We start from the raw sequence: 14,217 nt of genomic DNA on the forward strand, positions 1-14,217 counted from the left end.
AAATTACACAACGGACGTGATAAAAAGACATTAGACTTGTAATTTATACCTCACAGGTGTACAATCATACTTCACACTAATATTATAAAGGCGAAAGTTTGTATGTGTGTGTGTGTGTGTGTGTGTGTGTGTGTGTGTGTGTATATGTTTGTTACTCCTTCACGCAAAAACCACGGGACGGATTTGGCTGAAATTCGGAATGGAGATAGATAATATCCTGGATTAGCACATAGGCTACTTTTTATCCCGGAAAATCAAAGAGTTCCCACGGGAATTTTAAAAAACCTACATCCACGCGAACGAAGTCGCGGGTATCAGCTAGTCATTTATAAGATGAGTTACGTCACCAAAGGAAATGGGCTATGTATAGTACGCGACAGGCTCAGATGGCTATCGGGGTACAAGGCGTGGGACACCTCGCACGTCACCCGCGCTCACCCGCAGCGGTTTAACGCGGGTGCTGTGCGGGTTAGCGGGACGTCCCTACCCCGGTTGCCATCTTAACCTGTTGCGCACTAGGTATACATAATCTATTTTTCCTTAAATGATTTAAAAGGTAAACAAGTAGGTTCTCCCTTAAATGCGTAAGAGGGGCTCTATACGCGGCCCATACGACCTTGTTACCGCAAATTGAGAACTAAACCATAGTACGAGTGAAAACCTTAACCCTGAAGGTCTAAAGCGCCGGCAAAGAGCGTACGCGTTTCTCCGAGAAAACAGTTTTTTTTTTAAATACATAATAGTTTTTGATTTATCGTGCGAAAAAAATACCCAAGTACTGGACGCTCGGCTCGCGAGTCTGACTCGCACTTGGCCGGTTTTTCGTAGTCTAGCCGTCAGATAAACCTTCAACACGGAACGTCTGTGTTGGTGTTTGTTGGCGCGCGTGCTCTGCCTTTTTGTAGTGTTTTTTTTTTGTTAAAAGTGGCCGGGTTTTTGTGTTTGGTGGTGGAACTGATTGGGAAGCGCTCTAAAGGGGTGCCGCGCGTTCCCTAACTTGTAAATAAATACAAACTTGACATTGGCTTATCTTTGTAAAGCCAAACGAGAGAGAGAGAGAAAAAAAACCTTCAAAAATAATGTTATTGACTGTTTGTTTGTTGTTTTCAGATATGGGGCGATCTGCAAGAGGGCATCGAGTTGGTATACAGGAGACAGCACATAGTCCGTAACAGATACATGGACTTTTACACGTATCCTTTTCTAAAAATCGGTCAAGTGCGAGCCGGACTCGCACACGAAGGGTTCCGTACCAATGTACAAGAAACAACTCTTATTTTTAAATTTTCATGGTGGCCATTAGTAATAGGATCCCGTTGGCACCCCTCGGGTGCGGAACCCTATAAAATTTTATGTTCAAGTGTTAAGGTTTATAATCACACTAATATTATAAAGGAGAAAGTTTGTATGTGTGTGTGTGTTTGTTACTCCTTCACGCAAAAACTACTGGACGGATTAGGCTGAAATTTAGAATGGAGATAGATTATACCCTGGATTAGCACATAGGCTACTTTTTATCCCGGAAAATCAAAGAGTTCCTACGGGAATTTTAAAAAACCTACATCCACGCGAATGAAGTCGCGGGTATCAGCTAGTAATACATAAGTATTTCGTAATAAGAAACATAGATGTGTATGTATGCAAACCTGGCCATACGAGTGCTATCATATTGTTTGTGAGCTGCGTCGTATCACACTAATATTATAATGGCGAAAGTTTGTCTGTACGTATGTGTGTATGCGTGTATGTTTGTTACTCTTTCACGCAAAAACTACTGAACGGATTTAGCTGGCAATCGGAATGGTTATATCTATACATATAATAAAATTGTAGAAAAGTGGTGTCTGTACAAAGGATTTAGATACGGTTTTCACTAATATAAGCTACTAATGTAAGGTTCACTTAATATTTAGTGTTTATTTCATGTCATTCGGTTCATAAATAAAAAAGTTGTCAATTTAAAGAATCCCGGCGAACATTTTTAACGTACAGAGTACGTACTACACGCCTCGCGCCTGAGCGTCCGTGGCTATATAAAGCGCGCTGATTCCACGCGAACGAAGTCGCGGGCACAGCTAGTATTATACTATGGGTTAACACATAGGCTACTTTTTATTTCGGAACATCCTACCTATTCGGAAGAGTTCCTACGGGATTTTGAGAACCCTAAATCCACGTGGACGAAGTCGCGGGCGTCAGTTAGTATATAATACGTTAAAGCTCTGGTGTAATAAAATCTTTAATCCAATGTCCAGGCATGTATACAACTATTGTACGTCAGTACACCAGAATAATTCGCCCATGTCGAGATCAAACTCGAACAAGACCAACTATGGCAGCGGCAGGAAGGTATGAAATACATCTTATTTATTTGTCTTCTTTTTTTTTAAATTCCATTACAAGTTAGCCCTTGACTGCAATCTCACCTGGTGGTAAGTGATGATGCAGTCTAAGATGAAATATTATTTCGGAGTATAGCATTTCCCCATAAATGTTTAAAAAATTAGACAATTCTGATTTCATTAAATTCAGTACACCTTAATTTTGGCCCGTACGTTTTATTTTTTTAGTATTTTAATTTAGTTACATTAAAAAAAAATACTCAAGAAAGATTTTAGGTCAAAAATATGAATATTTAGACGCTAGTAACTTTTAACATAAGCAATATTTCTTTAATATTAAAACGTTGGAGCATAGTTTTTCATTGTATCTACAACATTTCTAAAAATTATGTAAATTGGGCTACGGGGAGTAAAAATGTTATCGCTTTTTGTATGAACAACTAGACGATCCTCTTAAGTCAATTTCTCTTTTTTGCAGGGTGGTCAAGTGCAAGGCGGCGCGCAGTTGGTAGGCTTGGAACTATACAAAAGGCTACGCGAGTTTTTGAGGGTCTATCTTATTAATTTACTCAAGGTACATCTACCGTTAGTTTTTCTTTTTCGCTAGGGAATGCGTTAATAACCTAGCGAAAAAAAAAATTAGAATCAATACCTACCAATATCTATCTACACATGTGAACTTCGTCTGTGGTGGCGATTGCTGGCGCACGTGTTGTGCCTTTTGGAGTGTTTTCTTGTTAGAAGTGGCCGGTTTTTGTGTTCTGCTGGTGTTTATTGGTGGTGGAACTGACTGGGAAGCGCTCTAAAGAGGCGCCGCGTGTATGTCGGCGGGCGCCGGCACAGACGAAGTCCATACTTATACATATAGTTTCCCTAACTTGTAAATAACTACAAACTTGACATTGGCTAGACGAGAGAGAGAAAAAAACTACACATGTCAACCTTGCCGGCCTTTCAGGAATTTGTTGGTCTGCCCCTTGAAAGACCCCATGTTAAGATAGGTACTGAATACGTTTCTTTTTTAAAGTTTTTAATACCATAAAACCTTATTACAGAATGGAGCAGACCTAATGGGCGAGGATGTATTAGCATTTTACACTAAACAATGGGAGGAGTATCAGTTTTCCTCCCGCGTCCTCAACGGTATCTGTGCGTACCTCAACAGGCACTGGGTCAAGCGCGAGTGTGAGGAGGGAAGGAAGGTAGGACGACCACAAGACGGTGACAAGGTAGCTTTAGGTTGCACTAGTGGCGCTTCTTCATACTAACGCATTACGCTCATCACTATTATTTACTGTAAAACATCTAAAAATACTTGTCCTCTTAGTGTTCGTTCTCAATGGTATCTGTGCGTACCTCAACAGGCACTGGGTCAAGCGCGAGTGTGAGGAGGGAAGGAAGGTAGGACGACCACAAGACGGTGACAAGGTAGCTTAAGGTTGCACTAGTGGCGCTTCTCCATACTAACACATTGGACAGATCATTATATTATACTTTGTTTAGATCTTAAACTATGCTAAAACACTAAAAAAGTTAAAAAATTTACTATGGGGCTTGTAATTTTGCCTGAAATCAGAATCATTTATGTATTGAAGCCAGATATTGATTAATTATCTTCAGTCTCTATGTCTAACAATGAAAAAGTTCAGTCAGTTTTCCATTGGCGTCTTCAACAATATCTGTGCGTACCTCAACAGGCACTGGGTGAAGCGCGAGTGTGAGGAGGGAAGGAAGGTAGGTCGACCACAAGACGGTGACAAGGTAGCTTAAGGTTGCACTAGTGGCGCTTCCCCATACTAACGCATTACGCTGAACACTGAATTATTTATTTTATGAGATCTGAAATCGCTCTACATTTCAGAACAGTTACAAGGTTGCTGGTTGCTACCAATAAGCATAAGGTTGCTATCCTTATATGGGTGTACTATAGTAGATTGAGGCGCGTTGAATTATTTATTATAATCACCATCACGATCACTATATAAAATAAAGAACCTGTTTCATGACAATCTGAGAAGAATAAGGTTAAAAAATTGCCATTTTAAGCTATACAAAGTCTCCGATAACCATGTCGGACGGTTGCCAGCGAAACATACATAAAAAAACCATCACGATCAACCTATCGTCGAGCTATTCTGTCAAACTATTCACTTAACTGGTCAAACTATTGTTGGTTCTCGTCTCAAAATACTAGGCCAAGACGCTAGCCAAATGAGACTGGGAGTCTTCACACACCTTTGAGAATATCATTGAGTGAGACGGTCTAGGATCGAACCCCCGAGTTCCCGAATAAGCTTTCACGGTTCTCAAGAGGTATGGTCAAATAAATTATATAAACTAACTCTGTTTTGTCCCCAGGGCATCTACGAGATTTATCAGTTAGCATTGGTGACGTGGCGTGACAATTTGTTCAAATGTTTGAACAAGCAAGTGACCAACGCCGTCCTGAAACTGATTGAAAGAGAACGAAATGGTGAAACCATTAACACTAGACTGGTTTCTGGGGTAAGATATTAAAAAAAATTATCACTACCCCATAGAAATCCGAAAGTGTTTGTTTATTACCAACCTACTTTAACGTTGCTTAACAATTTCCACATCCAGGTCATCAACTGCTACGTAGCCCTGGGTCTCAATGAAGAAGAACCATCTGCTCGAGGTCAGAACCTGGCCATTTACAAGGAGACCTTCGAATCCGTCTTCCTGGAAGACACTGAGAGGTTCTACACCAGAGAGAGTACCGACTTCTTGAGGAATAACCCTGTAACTGAGTATATGATTAAGGTGAGTCTGGAATTATGAGATTATAATGTAAATTAAAAAAAAATCACTTCAAAAACCACAAACACTAAAAAGTAAAAAATATTTTTTGTTTCTACATGTGTAATGTATGTATGAAGTCGAGCGAGCATAATAAAAGAAACTAGAAATCCAAATGTGAAGCTCTCTCCTCTTTCATTTGACACCCCACTCGATACAATAGCAAAAAAAAATTTTGGAGACCCCACTTTTTTAATGTAATATCCGTTAGGTCTTTTTTTTCGTACAAAATGTAGCCTATGTCACTCAGACCTTTACGACGAATCGATTGACACCTCATTCATCAAAATCGGCCCAGTAGTTTAGGCGCTACGGTGGAACACACTGAATCTGGATACATACATACATACCCACATACATACATAGACTGCTAAAATCATAACCATTTCTTTCGGCTTTGCTGTAGTCGGGTAAAAAAAAGTAAAAATGAAGAGTACACGTTAAGTGAAAAGAAAGTGAAAAAGGAGTGAAAGTTATTGATTGACTGCAAAGTATAACCTGGCAATCTGATTAGAAAAATCCAGAAGTATTAATTCCAAGTCAATTCCAGGCGGAACAGCGATTACAAGAGGAGCAGAGACGCGTCCAGGTGTACTTACACGAAACTACTATGGAGCGGCTGGCCAAGACCTGCGATCGGGTGCTCATTGAGAAACACCTGGAGATATTCCACTCTGAGTTCCAGGTACGAGCATATTTGGAGCAAAATTGGAGTACATTTACGTGGAGAAAAACGTTATCGCTTTTTGTATGAAAATTTACAAATCGCCGATCCTCTTAAGTTGACATGATGGTATGACATATGACACAAATATGGCGAGTGAGTTTTCAAAATATATGCAGCACACAACTACCAATCGGTTAAAAAAGACGTTAAACGTGAAAATTTCATCTCTCTTACGATTTATGAGATACAGCCCGCTGACAGACAGACAGACGGACAGACAGACAGCAGAGCTTAATAAAAGGGTCCCTTCGATTACAACACACCACTAAAATTGCCTTTTCTAGGATACGATAAAAAAAGCAGTTTTATTTTCAGCCTGGTTTTGATTCTCTAAATCCTATTTCGCAGAAACTATTGGACGGCGATAAGAACACCGACTTGGGTCGCATGTACAGCCTGGTAGCGCGCATCCCCAACGGTCTGGTGGAGCTGCGTCGGCTGCTGGAGCAACACATACACGCGCAGGGCTTACACGCTATCGACAAATGCGGCGACTGCGCGCATACGGTAAGACACTTTAACAGAAAGTATTGGACGGCGATAAGAACACCGACTTGGGTCGCATGTACAGCCTGGTAGCGCGCATCCCCAACGGTCTGGTGGAGCTGCGTCGCCTGCTGGAGCAACACATACACGCGCAGGGCTTACACGCTATCGACAAATGCGGCGACTGCGCGCATACGGTGACATACTTATTTTATGACTAGCTGTGCCCGCGACTTCGTTCGCGTGGAATAGTGACCGCGCTTTATATTATAGCCACGGACGCTCAGGCGCGCGTGATTCTTTAAATTGACATAACTTTTTTATTTATGAACCGATTGACATGAAATAAACACTAAATGCTAAGTGAAGCTTACTACAATATATTAGTGAAAACCGTATCTAAATCGAATAAGCCGTTTCTGAGATTAGCGTGCACAAACACACAGACAAACAGACAAACAGACAAAAAAAAATTAATTACAGTTTCGGGTTCGGCATCGATATAATAACAACCCCTGCTACTTTTTTTTTATATATTTCCATTGTACAGACACCGCTTTTCTACAATTTTATTATATGTATAGATCACTTCCTTATGCCCGTGACTTTGTCCGTGTGATATAGATCAACATGGCTCTTACAGCATGTAATTTAAATGAATGTTTTCGAAGATATTATGGCAGCGTAAACAATAATATAATAAACAAGTTTAAATTAAAAATTTATAACACCCCCGACAAGTGAAGGTTACAGTAACTAGAAAAGAGCTGATAACTTTCAAACGGCTGAACCGATTTTTTTGGATTATAGCTAAGAACACTCTCGATCTAGCCACCTTTCAAACAAAAAAAAAAGTAAATTAAAATCGGTTCATTCGTTTAGGCGCTACGATGCCACAGACAGATACACAGATACATAGACACACAGATACACACGTCAAACTTATAACACCCCTCTTTTTGGGTTGGGGGTTAAAAATTGCACAAATTGTATTTGCTTAAAATAAATGTTTTTCATTCTCGATTTTTATCTAAAGTATATTATTGTTACAGGATCCGAAAGTATACGTATCGACGATCCTGGAAGTGCACAAGCAGTATAACGCGCTGGTTCTGGTCGCTTTCGTAAACGACTCTGGATTCGTCGCCGCTCTGGACAAGGCTTGCGGCCGGTTTATCAACAGTAAGTTTTTTCTGTCAAGAAAACCTATAGGGCGCTTTCCGTTGGCCTGGAATCATGAATTCTGACAGATAGGTAGGTCTAAAGGTGAATACACACTAATCCGAGCCGAACGCGTCGATCGAAATGAATTTTAGAATTCTGTATATGAAATCTCATGAAACCTCACTTCCTCGCGTCGAATCTTCCGAATCATCGTTGATCTTTCGGTTTCATGAGATTTCATACAGAATTCTAAAATTCGTTTTGTTCGGCTCGGATAAGTGTGCGTTCACCTTTATAGCACAAGTAAAGGAAAAAATCCGGAAACCGTGAATTTGTTGTTGCATCACCAAAAAAAATTAAAATGCGTTTACGAACATAATTAGTTTACTATATCACATATAGATGGCGCAGTCCGCTATTAACTTGCAAATTTTTACTATACTGGTTTGAGATTTTTTTACGAAAGTGCGGAATCCTTCGCGTGTAAATCCGACTTGCACTTGACCTGTTTTTATATTCCACTAGCTGATGCCCGCGACTTCGTCTGCATGGATTTAGGATTCGCAAAATCCCATGGGAACTGTTTGATTTTCTGGGATAAACAGATGCCTATGTAAATTTCCGGGATGCAAGCTACCTCTGACATATAAATCGGTTATACGGATGGGTTTCCTGTGGAAACTCTTTGATTTTCCGGGATAAAAAGTAAGTAGCCTATGTCCTTTCCAGGGATGTAAGCTAACTCTGCACCTTTCATTATAATCGGTTCAACTGTTGGGTCGTGAAAACCTAGCAGACAGACAGATAGACAGATAAACAGACAGACACACTATAATATTAGTATGGACTAGCTGTGCCCGCGACTTCGTTCGCGTGGAATAGTGACTTTTCGGGCAGCGTGATTCTTTAAATTGACATAACTTTTTTATTTATGAACCGATTGACATGAAATAAACACTAAATGTTAAGTGAAGCTTACTACAATATATTAGTGAAAACCGTATCTAAATCGAATAAGCCGTTTCTGATATTAGCGTGCACAAACACACAGACAAACAGACAAAAAAAAAATTAATTACAATTTCGGGTTCGGCATCGATATAATAACAACCCCTGCTACTTTTTTTTTATATATTTCCATTGTACAGACACCACTTTTCTACAATTTTATTATATGTATAGATTAAAGCTTTCTTCTATTTTGTCAGGTAATGCAGTGACAAAGGCAGCTAACTCGTCATCAAAGAGCCCGGAACTGCTCGCGAAGTATTGCGACCTGCTTCTCAAGAAGTCCAGCAAGAACCCCGAAGAAGCTGAATTGGAGGACACGCTGAACCAAGTTGTGAGTTAAAAAGTCTCATCAGGATAATTTTTTTTATCCGACTGCGGAAAAGCCAAAGGAAGGGTTATGATTTTAGCAGAGCCACAATAGAAGAACTGTCTTGTGGACAATAAAGCCAGGGATAGCCCTAGGAGAAGAGTCTCTTGATGAAGTGACCTTCTCCCAACCCGTAACACACTCATATAATCTGATTATAGTCGACATAAATAACTGCAGATAGCCTAGAAATATCAAAAAAAAATGATTTTAGCAATCTATGAATGTTATGTATGTTTGTATCCAGATTCTGTGTGTTCCACCGTAGCACCTAAACTACTGGGCCGATTTTGATGAATGAGGTGTCAATCGATTCATTGTAATAGTCATACAACATAGGCTATATTTTATGAGAAAAAAATTTACCTAACGGAGTTACATAAAAAAAAAGTGGGGTCCTCCAACATTTTTTTTTCCTATTGTATCGAGTGGGATGTCAAATGAAAGAGGAGAAAATTCTGAGTTCAAAGATACGAATGTGCTACAGCATTAAAATATACCAAGCGACAGAAAAACAATTTTACTCTAATATTTCAGTGTTTATTAAGACTATCGCAGTCGGGTTTTAGTTTTCAACTTTATTTTAATAAATGCTAATCAAGACTAATGCTCCCCTTTCCCCTCCAATCAAGCGTAAACCTTGTGCCAGCAGTAGGTACAACAATATTGCAGCGGCTCAGGTTTATGCCCAAAAATTTGCAGCAGCTCAGGTTTATGCCCAAAAATTTGCATAAGCTCAGATTTATGCCCAAAAATTTGCATCAGCTCAGATTTATGCCCATCGGGTTCATTTATGGGGATGTAATAAATAATAATCAGAAAAGAGTAACAAATATGTCGTAAATCAATTTTCGATATAAGTATTAAATACCAGGGCTAACAGTAGTAAGACAGACAAGTAATTCCTTTAAAAAACCTTTATTCCTCAGATGGTGGTATTCAAGTATATCGAAGACAAGGACGTGTTCCAGAAGTTCTACAGCAAAATGCTCGCCAAGCGGCTCGTCCAACACATGTCGGCGAGCGATGACGCTGAGGTACGAGGGATTTAAAAAAAAAAAAACAAAAAATGTTTTTACGACTCTTTAATAGTGATGTATGTGGTTCAATCGATACTTACCGATAAATATTTGTAGGAATTCTTGACAAATTTGTATGAGACAACAAAATGTGTTGAAAATAATTCCAATTCAAACGAAATAAGTAATAATAATGGCTTCATTCGGTTTTTATGAGTTTTACATAATTCCTTAGGTGAATTATTTTATGTATTTTTTGTTACTAATTATAATTAATTATTATTATTCTATAATTCTTTCAAATAATATGTGATTAGTGCTACTTTTTGATCCCGTAATTACACGTTTCGTGGATTTATTTTACTCGTTAAATATTATTTTATTAACGATTTTAATCTAAACCATGAGAGCAACACTATTTTTGTTACGCTGGTATCATTATTTTTAACTTTGACAGCAAGAAAGCTGTCGGACTTCGTCTGTGTTGGTGTTAGCTGGCGGGCGTGCTCTGCCTTTTTGCAGTGTTTTTTTTTTTTTTTTTTGTTAAAACTGACTGGAAAGCGCTCTAAGGGGGTGCCGTGCGTATGTCGGCGAGCGCCGGCACAGACGGGGTCCATACTTGTATAGTTTAACTAACTTGTTACAAATAACTACAAACTTGACATTGGCTTATCTTTGTAAAGCCAGACGAGAGAGAGAAAATAAAGAAAGCTGTCATTTTAGTCTTTGGCATTAAAAAATAGTCTATAACTAATTTTTTATATTTCTTTCAGGCTTCAATGATCTCAAAGCTAAAACAGGCGTGCGGTTTCGAATACACAAGCAAATTACAGAGGATGTTCCAGGTATGTACCTAGCTAACTTCCCTTTAACCCATTCTTGACCGCCGTACCAATTTGGGAACACTTACTTATTGAAGTTAAATAAAAAAAGTATTGACATCAGTTAATATATTATTACATTTATGAGTAGTTGAAAGTGCAGTGATTGAATTTAACATAAAAAAAAATAATTATCATCAGTATTATTTTGGTAACCACGGAACAGAAAAAACAATGGAAGTGCAATGCACCAAAATTACTATAGGAACCGCTGTCGCCAAACTCATACAAATATACCGATAAACATATATTGCACTACAAAGAAACAAACCGTTTGATTTGTCGTTTTAAGTTTAGTCAAAACTAGCCTACGTCACAGATTTGGAAACAAACCCTGACGTTCTAGAAATAAGATTTATTTTGCTTTAGCGGAAGAACGTACTTACGAGCTATAGTCACACTAAATTCGATTGTCCAGTTAATTCCGCTATTTGACCATAGATGGCGGTATTCTAAGTGGTAGCAATTATTAACTTAATTGCGTTCAACATATGGTTGACATTGCCGTGATCGGTCGATTTCTAATGCTACTCAGCCAAGGCCGCACCACGTAGCTCATTGAATTATCTATCGATATCGATAGATACGCGTTATTTTGTTCATTCGCTAAAATAAAATTAGAAAAAGGTAAATATAAAATTGAATAAAAGTGCTGGTATGTGTGCATGCCTTTTACAAGTATGCACTATAAATACTGCAACGTATGAAAATAGTAAAATTTTATTTATTGCCTTTGAAATAAAACATATTTGTTAAGAAACTGGCGTTTCTAAAGTCTTATTTTTAATTTTAATAAATGATGTATGCGAAAATTTATATATTTTTCGACTATTGTCTTCATCAAATCGGTAACGTGATTGGACGCAGGAAATTCGCCAATTTGATGGGAGGCAATATCGTTAAATAATAGAGTTCCTATGAACTTTCGCATTATTTGAGTTATCGCTACTTCTTTTCGAAAATCTCTAGTTGAAAATGATGTGTCACTAATGCGTCAACACAGACATCACAGTTTATTTTTTTCATTAACATTCGGGCAATGTAACCAGCAATATGGCCTATTGCTTTATTACTGAAATCAGAAAAGTGCCCTCCTAGTTCTTCAATTTCTGAATCGTCCTCAATTTGATCGTATTGTGACATATCTTGAGACATACTACTTCTGTTTATCCTTTCAACAGCTGACGAACAGTTCGGTTGGTATCCAATTAACTCTACTCGTTGCATCTATCCATTTCTCTTTGATGCTTGCATCTTTGGGAAACTTAAAAATATTTAAAATGAAGGTTAAAGGAACTACTGATGTCTATTTAGTGATCAATGCAACGTCTCACTCATTAATAAATTATAATTATTACTTTACTATTTATTTCCTTGTACCGATATAATCGATAAATTCAATATTCGACTTGGCCACATCACTACTTGAGTAGCGAACGAGCGCTATTGAATAGAATCAATCCAAAATAAACTTTATCTTAATGGTTTAAGGTTGATTTTGACTAACCGTTCTATTAAATATTAGTAAATTGAAATAAATTAAGATTTATTAGAAAACAATGAAAATCCTACTTACCGATGATACGAAATACCTCCATTTTTAAGATTTTTTCTCCTACTATCATTTTTACACTCCAAAACGGAACAGTACGGCATTGCCAGGGCAATATGAATTTGTCGCGAGACTACCAACTCCACGCGATGTTAGAACGCGACTGGGATCAGTTAAGCATAACGATGCTTAATTGTGGCACGCGTGCCACGCCTACTTAGCACTTCCACTGTTTTTTCTGTTCCGTGTTGGTAACGATCCATCAAATTTCGTTATCGAGAGACATGTGGAGGTATGTATAGTTTTATAATTATAATATTATGTTCATAAAATATTTCATCAATAATAATTATATTTTATCAAATTCAATAAATTACTATATATTTGCAAGCTTTTTTAGTTTCTTATACTGAGTATATAAAATTTTATAGGACTTGAAATATTACTGTACCAATTTGGGTACAACGGCCACAAGTATAGTACTAAAACACTAAATATAACTATTTTTACAGATTATCAAAATGAACTGAAAAGGCATTATAGTGCCAAATACAACCTTTGAAGATTAGAGGAAGCTATTGATATATGATCTTAGTAGATAGATATAACAGTTTGAAATATGATTTCGCTATAAAGAGGGGTTTGATGACAACGAGACTCCATCAAGCTTGCCAAATGACGTTATTGGAAATATAGAAATACTTGCGACCACCTGCGGCTTAGCTCCCGTGGAAATTTTGCAAAATACGACCTTATTCTTCATCAACGTTATAAAAGAAACATTTATGCAAAATTTCAGCTTTTTACATCCAAGAGTTTGGGCAGAGCGCTGATGTGTCAGTTGCTGAGTGAGTCAGAAGTTTTCTTTTTTTTATTTAGATCTGTTCATAATGTTGATAGGTACTCTTTCTGGTGCTGAAAGCAGCAGTGATGATGAGGCGTTGGCTGTCAAAAGAGTTCGAATTAGAATCAGTTCGCCACAAATTGAAAAGATTAGTATTGGGCCAAATCAATCCATTTTGAATGTCCCAGTTTTATGAAAGTGAACTGCAAGTTATTTGAAAATTAGAACAGTATCTTACGATTGAATTCTGAATGAAAATCGTATGAAAGACTCCACATTTGTTCCAAAATTACAACAAGGGCATGAATGGAGTGGACGAAATGGACCAATCAATATTGTTGTATCAAATCGGCATTCACAGCGAAAATAGTAGTGGATCTCACTCACTTATATGATTGACATGGCATGCAATATATGCAATACATGCAATATGAAATGCCTGGCGATTGCCTGTAAAGATCACCCCATGAATCGAATTATTATCTCGACGAAGTATAGTCAGAATTTATCTCAAGGAATCGATCCAAAGCCACTCTGCTCACCCATCGTCACAACTAGACGGCGCTGATCACGTTCCTGAAAAACTTCCTAAGAATATCCCTTGTATCATTTGCCAAAATTACTCCGTTGAGGTCGTAAAAATGCAAGAAAACAGTTCGCAATGACAAACCTGGTATGACGGATTTTGACTCATAAGTGGCCATTGTGCCATTTTGGGTACACCCCTGTAAAATCCTGAAAAATATTTACTAAGCCTTTTTTTCTTATTTTTTTGTATCTTTGTGTTGCTAATAATTAATAAATAAAAGAAATTCTAAGGTTACCCTTCTAGTTTTTGTTTGGCCTCAAATGGGTTAAGATAAAGTTGACCTTTGGAACTGTCCTTTAGGTGGCCTTTCTTACGCGCTTCGCCATACAAACGTATTACGGCTATTATTTCTATTATTTGTGGTAACAGATCTATAATTCAACCATATATCGATTTATCTCTCCATTATCTATGC

The 14,217-nt window shown here is 37.9% G+C and overlaps 1 protein-coding gene across 1 annotated transcript in view; it reads left to right on the forward strand.

Moving 5' to 3' along the window:
* LOC123879050 (cullin-1) overlaps positions 1-14,217 on the forward strand; it is a 33,269-nt gene that overhangs the window by 11,473 nt on the left and 7,579 nt on the right. Inside the window, exons 4-15 of the mRNA XM_045926562.1 lie at positions 1,111-1,193; positions 2,256-2,349; positions 2,821-2,916; positions 3,398-3,544; positions 4,701-4,847; positions 4,947-5,126; positions 5,713-5,847; positions 6,238-6,396; positions 7,428-7,557; positions 8,748-8,881; positions 9,847-9,954; positions 10,710-10,781. Coding sequence (XP_045782518.1) covers positions 1,111-1,193; positions 2,256-2,349; positions 2,821-2,916; positions 3,398-3,544; positions 4,701-4,847; positions 4,947-5,126; positions 5,713-5,847; positions 6,238-6,396; positions 7,428-7,557; positions 8,748-8,881; positions 9,847-9,954; positions 10,710-10,781 — 1,485 coding nt within the window. The remainder of the gene's footprint in view (positions 1-1,110; positions 1,194-2,255; positions 2,350-2,820; positions 2,917-3,397; positions 3,545-4,700; positions 4,848-4,946; positions 5,127-5,712; positions 5,848-6,237; positions 6,397-7,427; positions 7,558-8,747; positions 8,882-9,846; positions 9,955-10,709; positions 10,782-14,217) is intronic.

This window comes from Maniola jurtina, chromosome 27 (genome assembly GCF_905333055.1).
Source record: "Maniola jurtina chromosome 27, ilManJurt1.1, whole genome shotgun sequence".
NCBI classification, from domain to species: Eukaryota; Metazoa; Arthropoda; class Insecta; order Lepidoptera; family Nymphalidae; genus Maniola; species Maniola jurtina.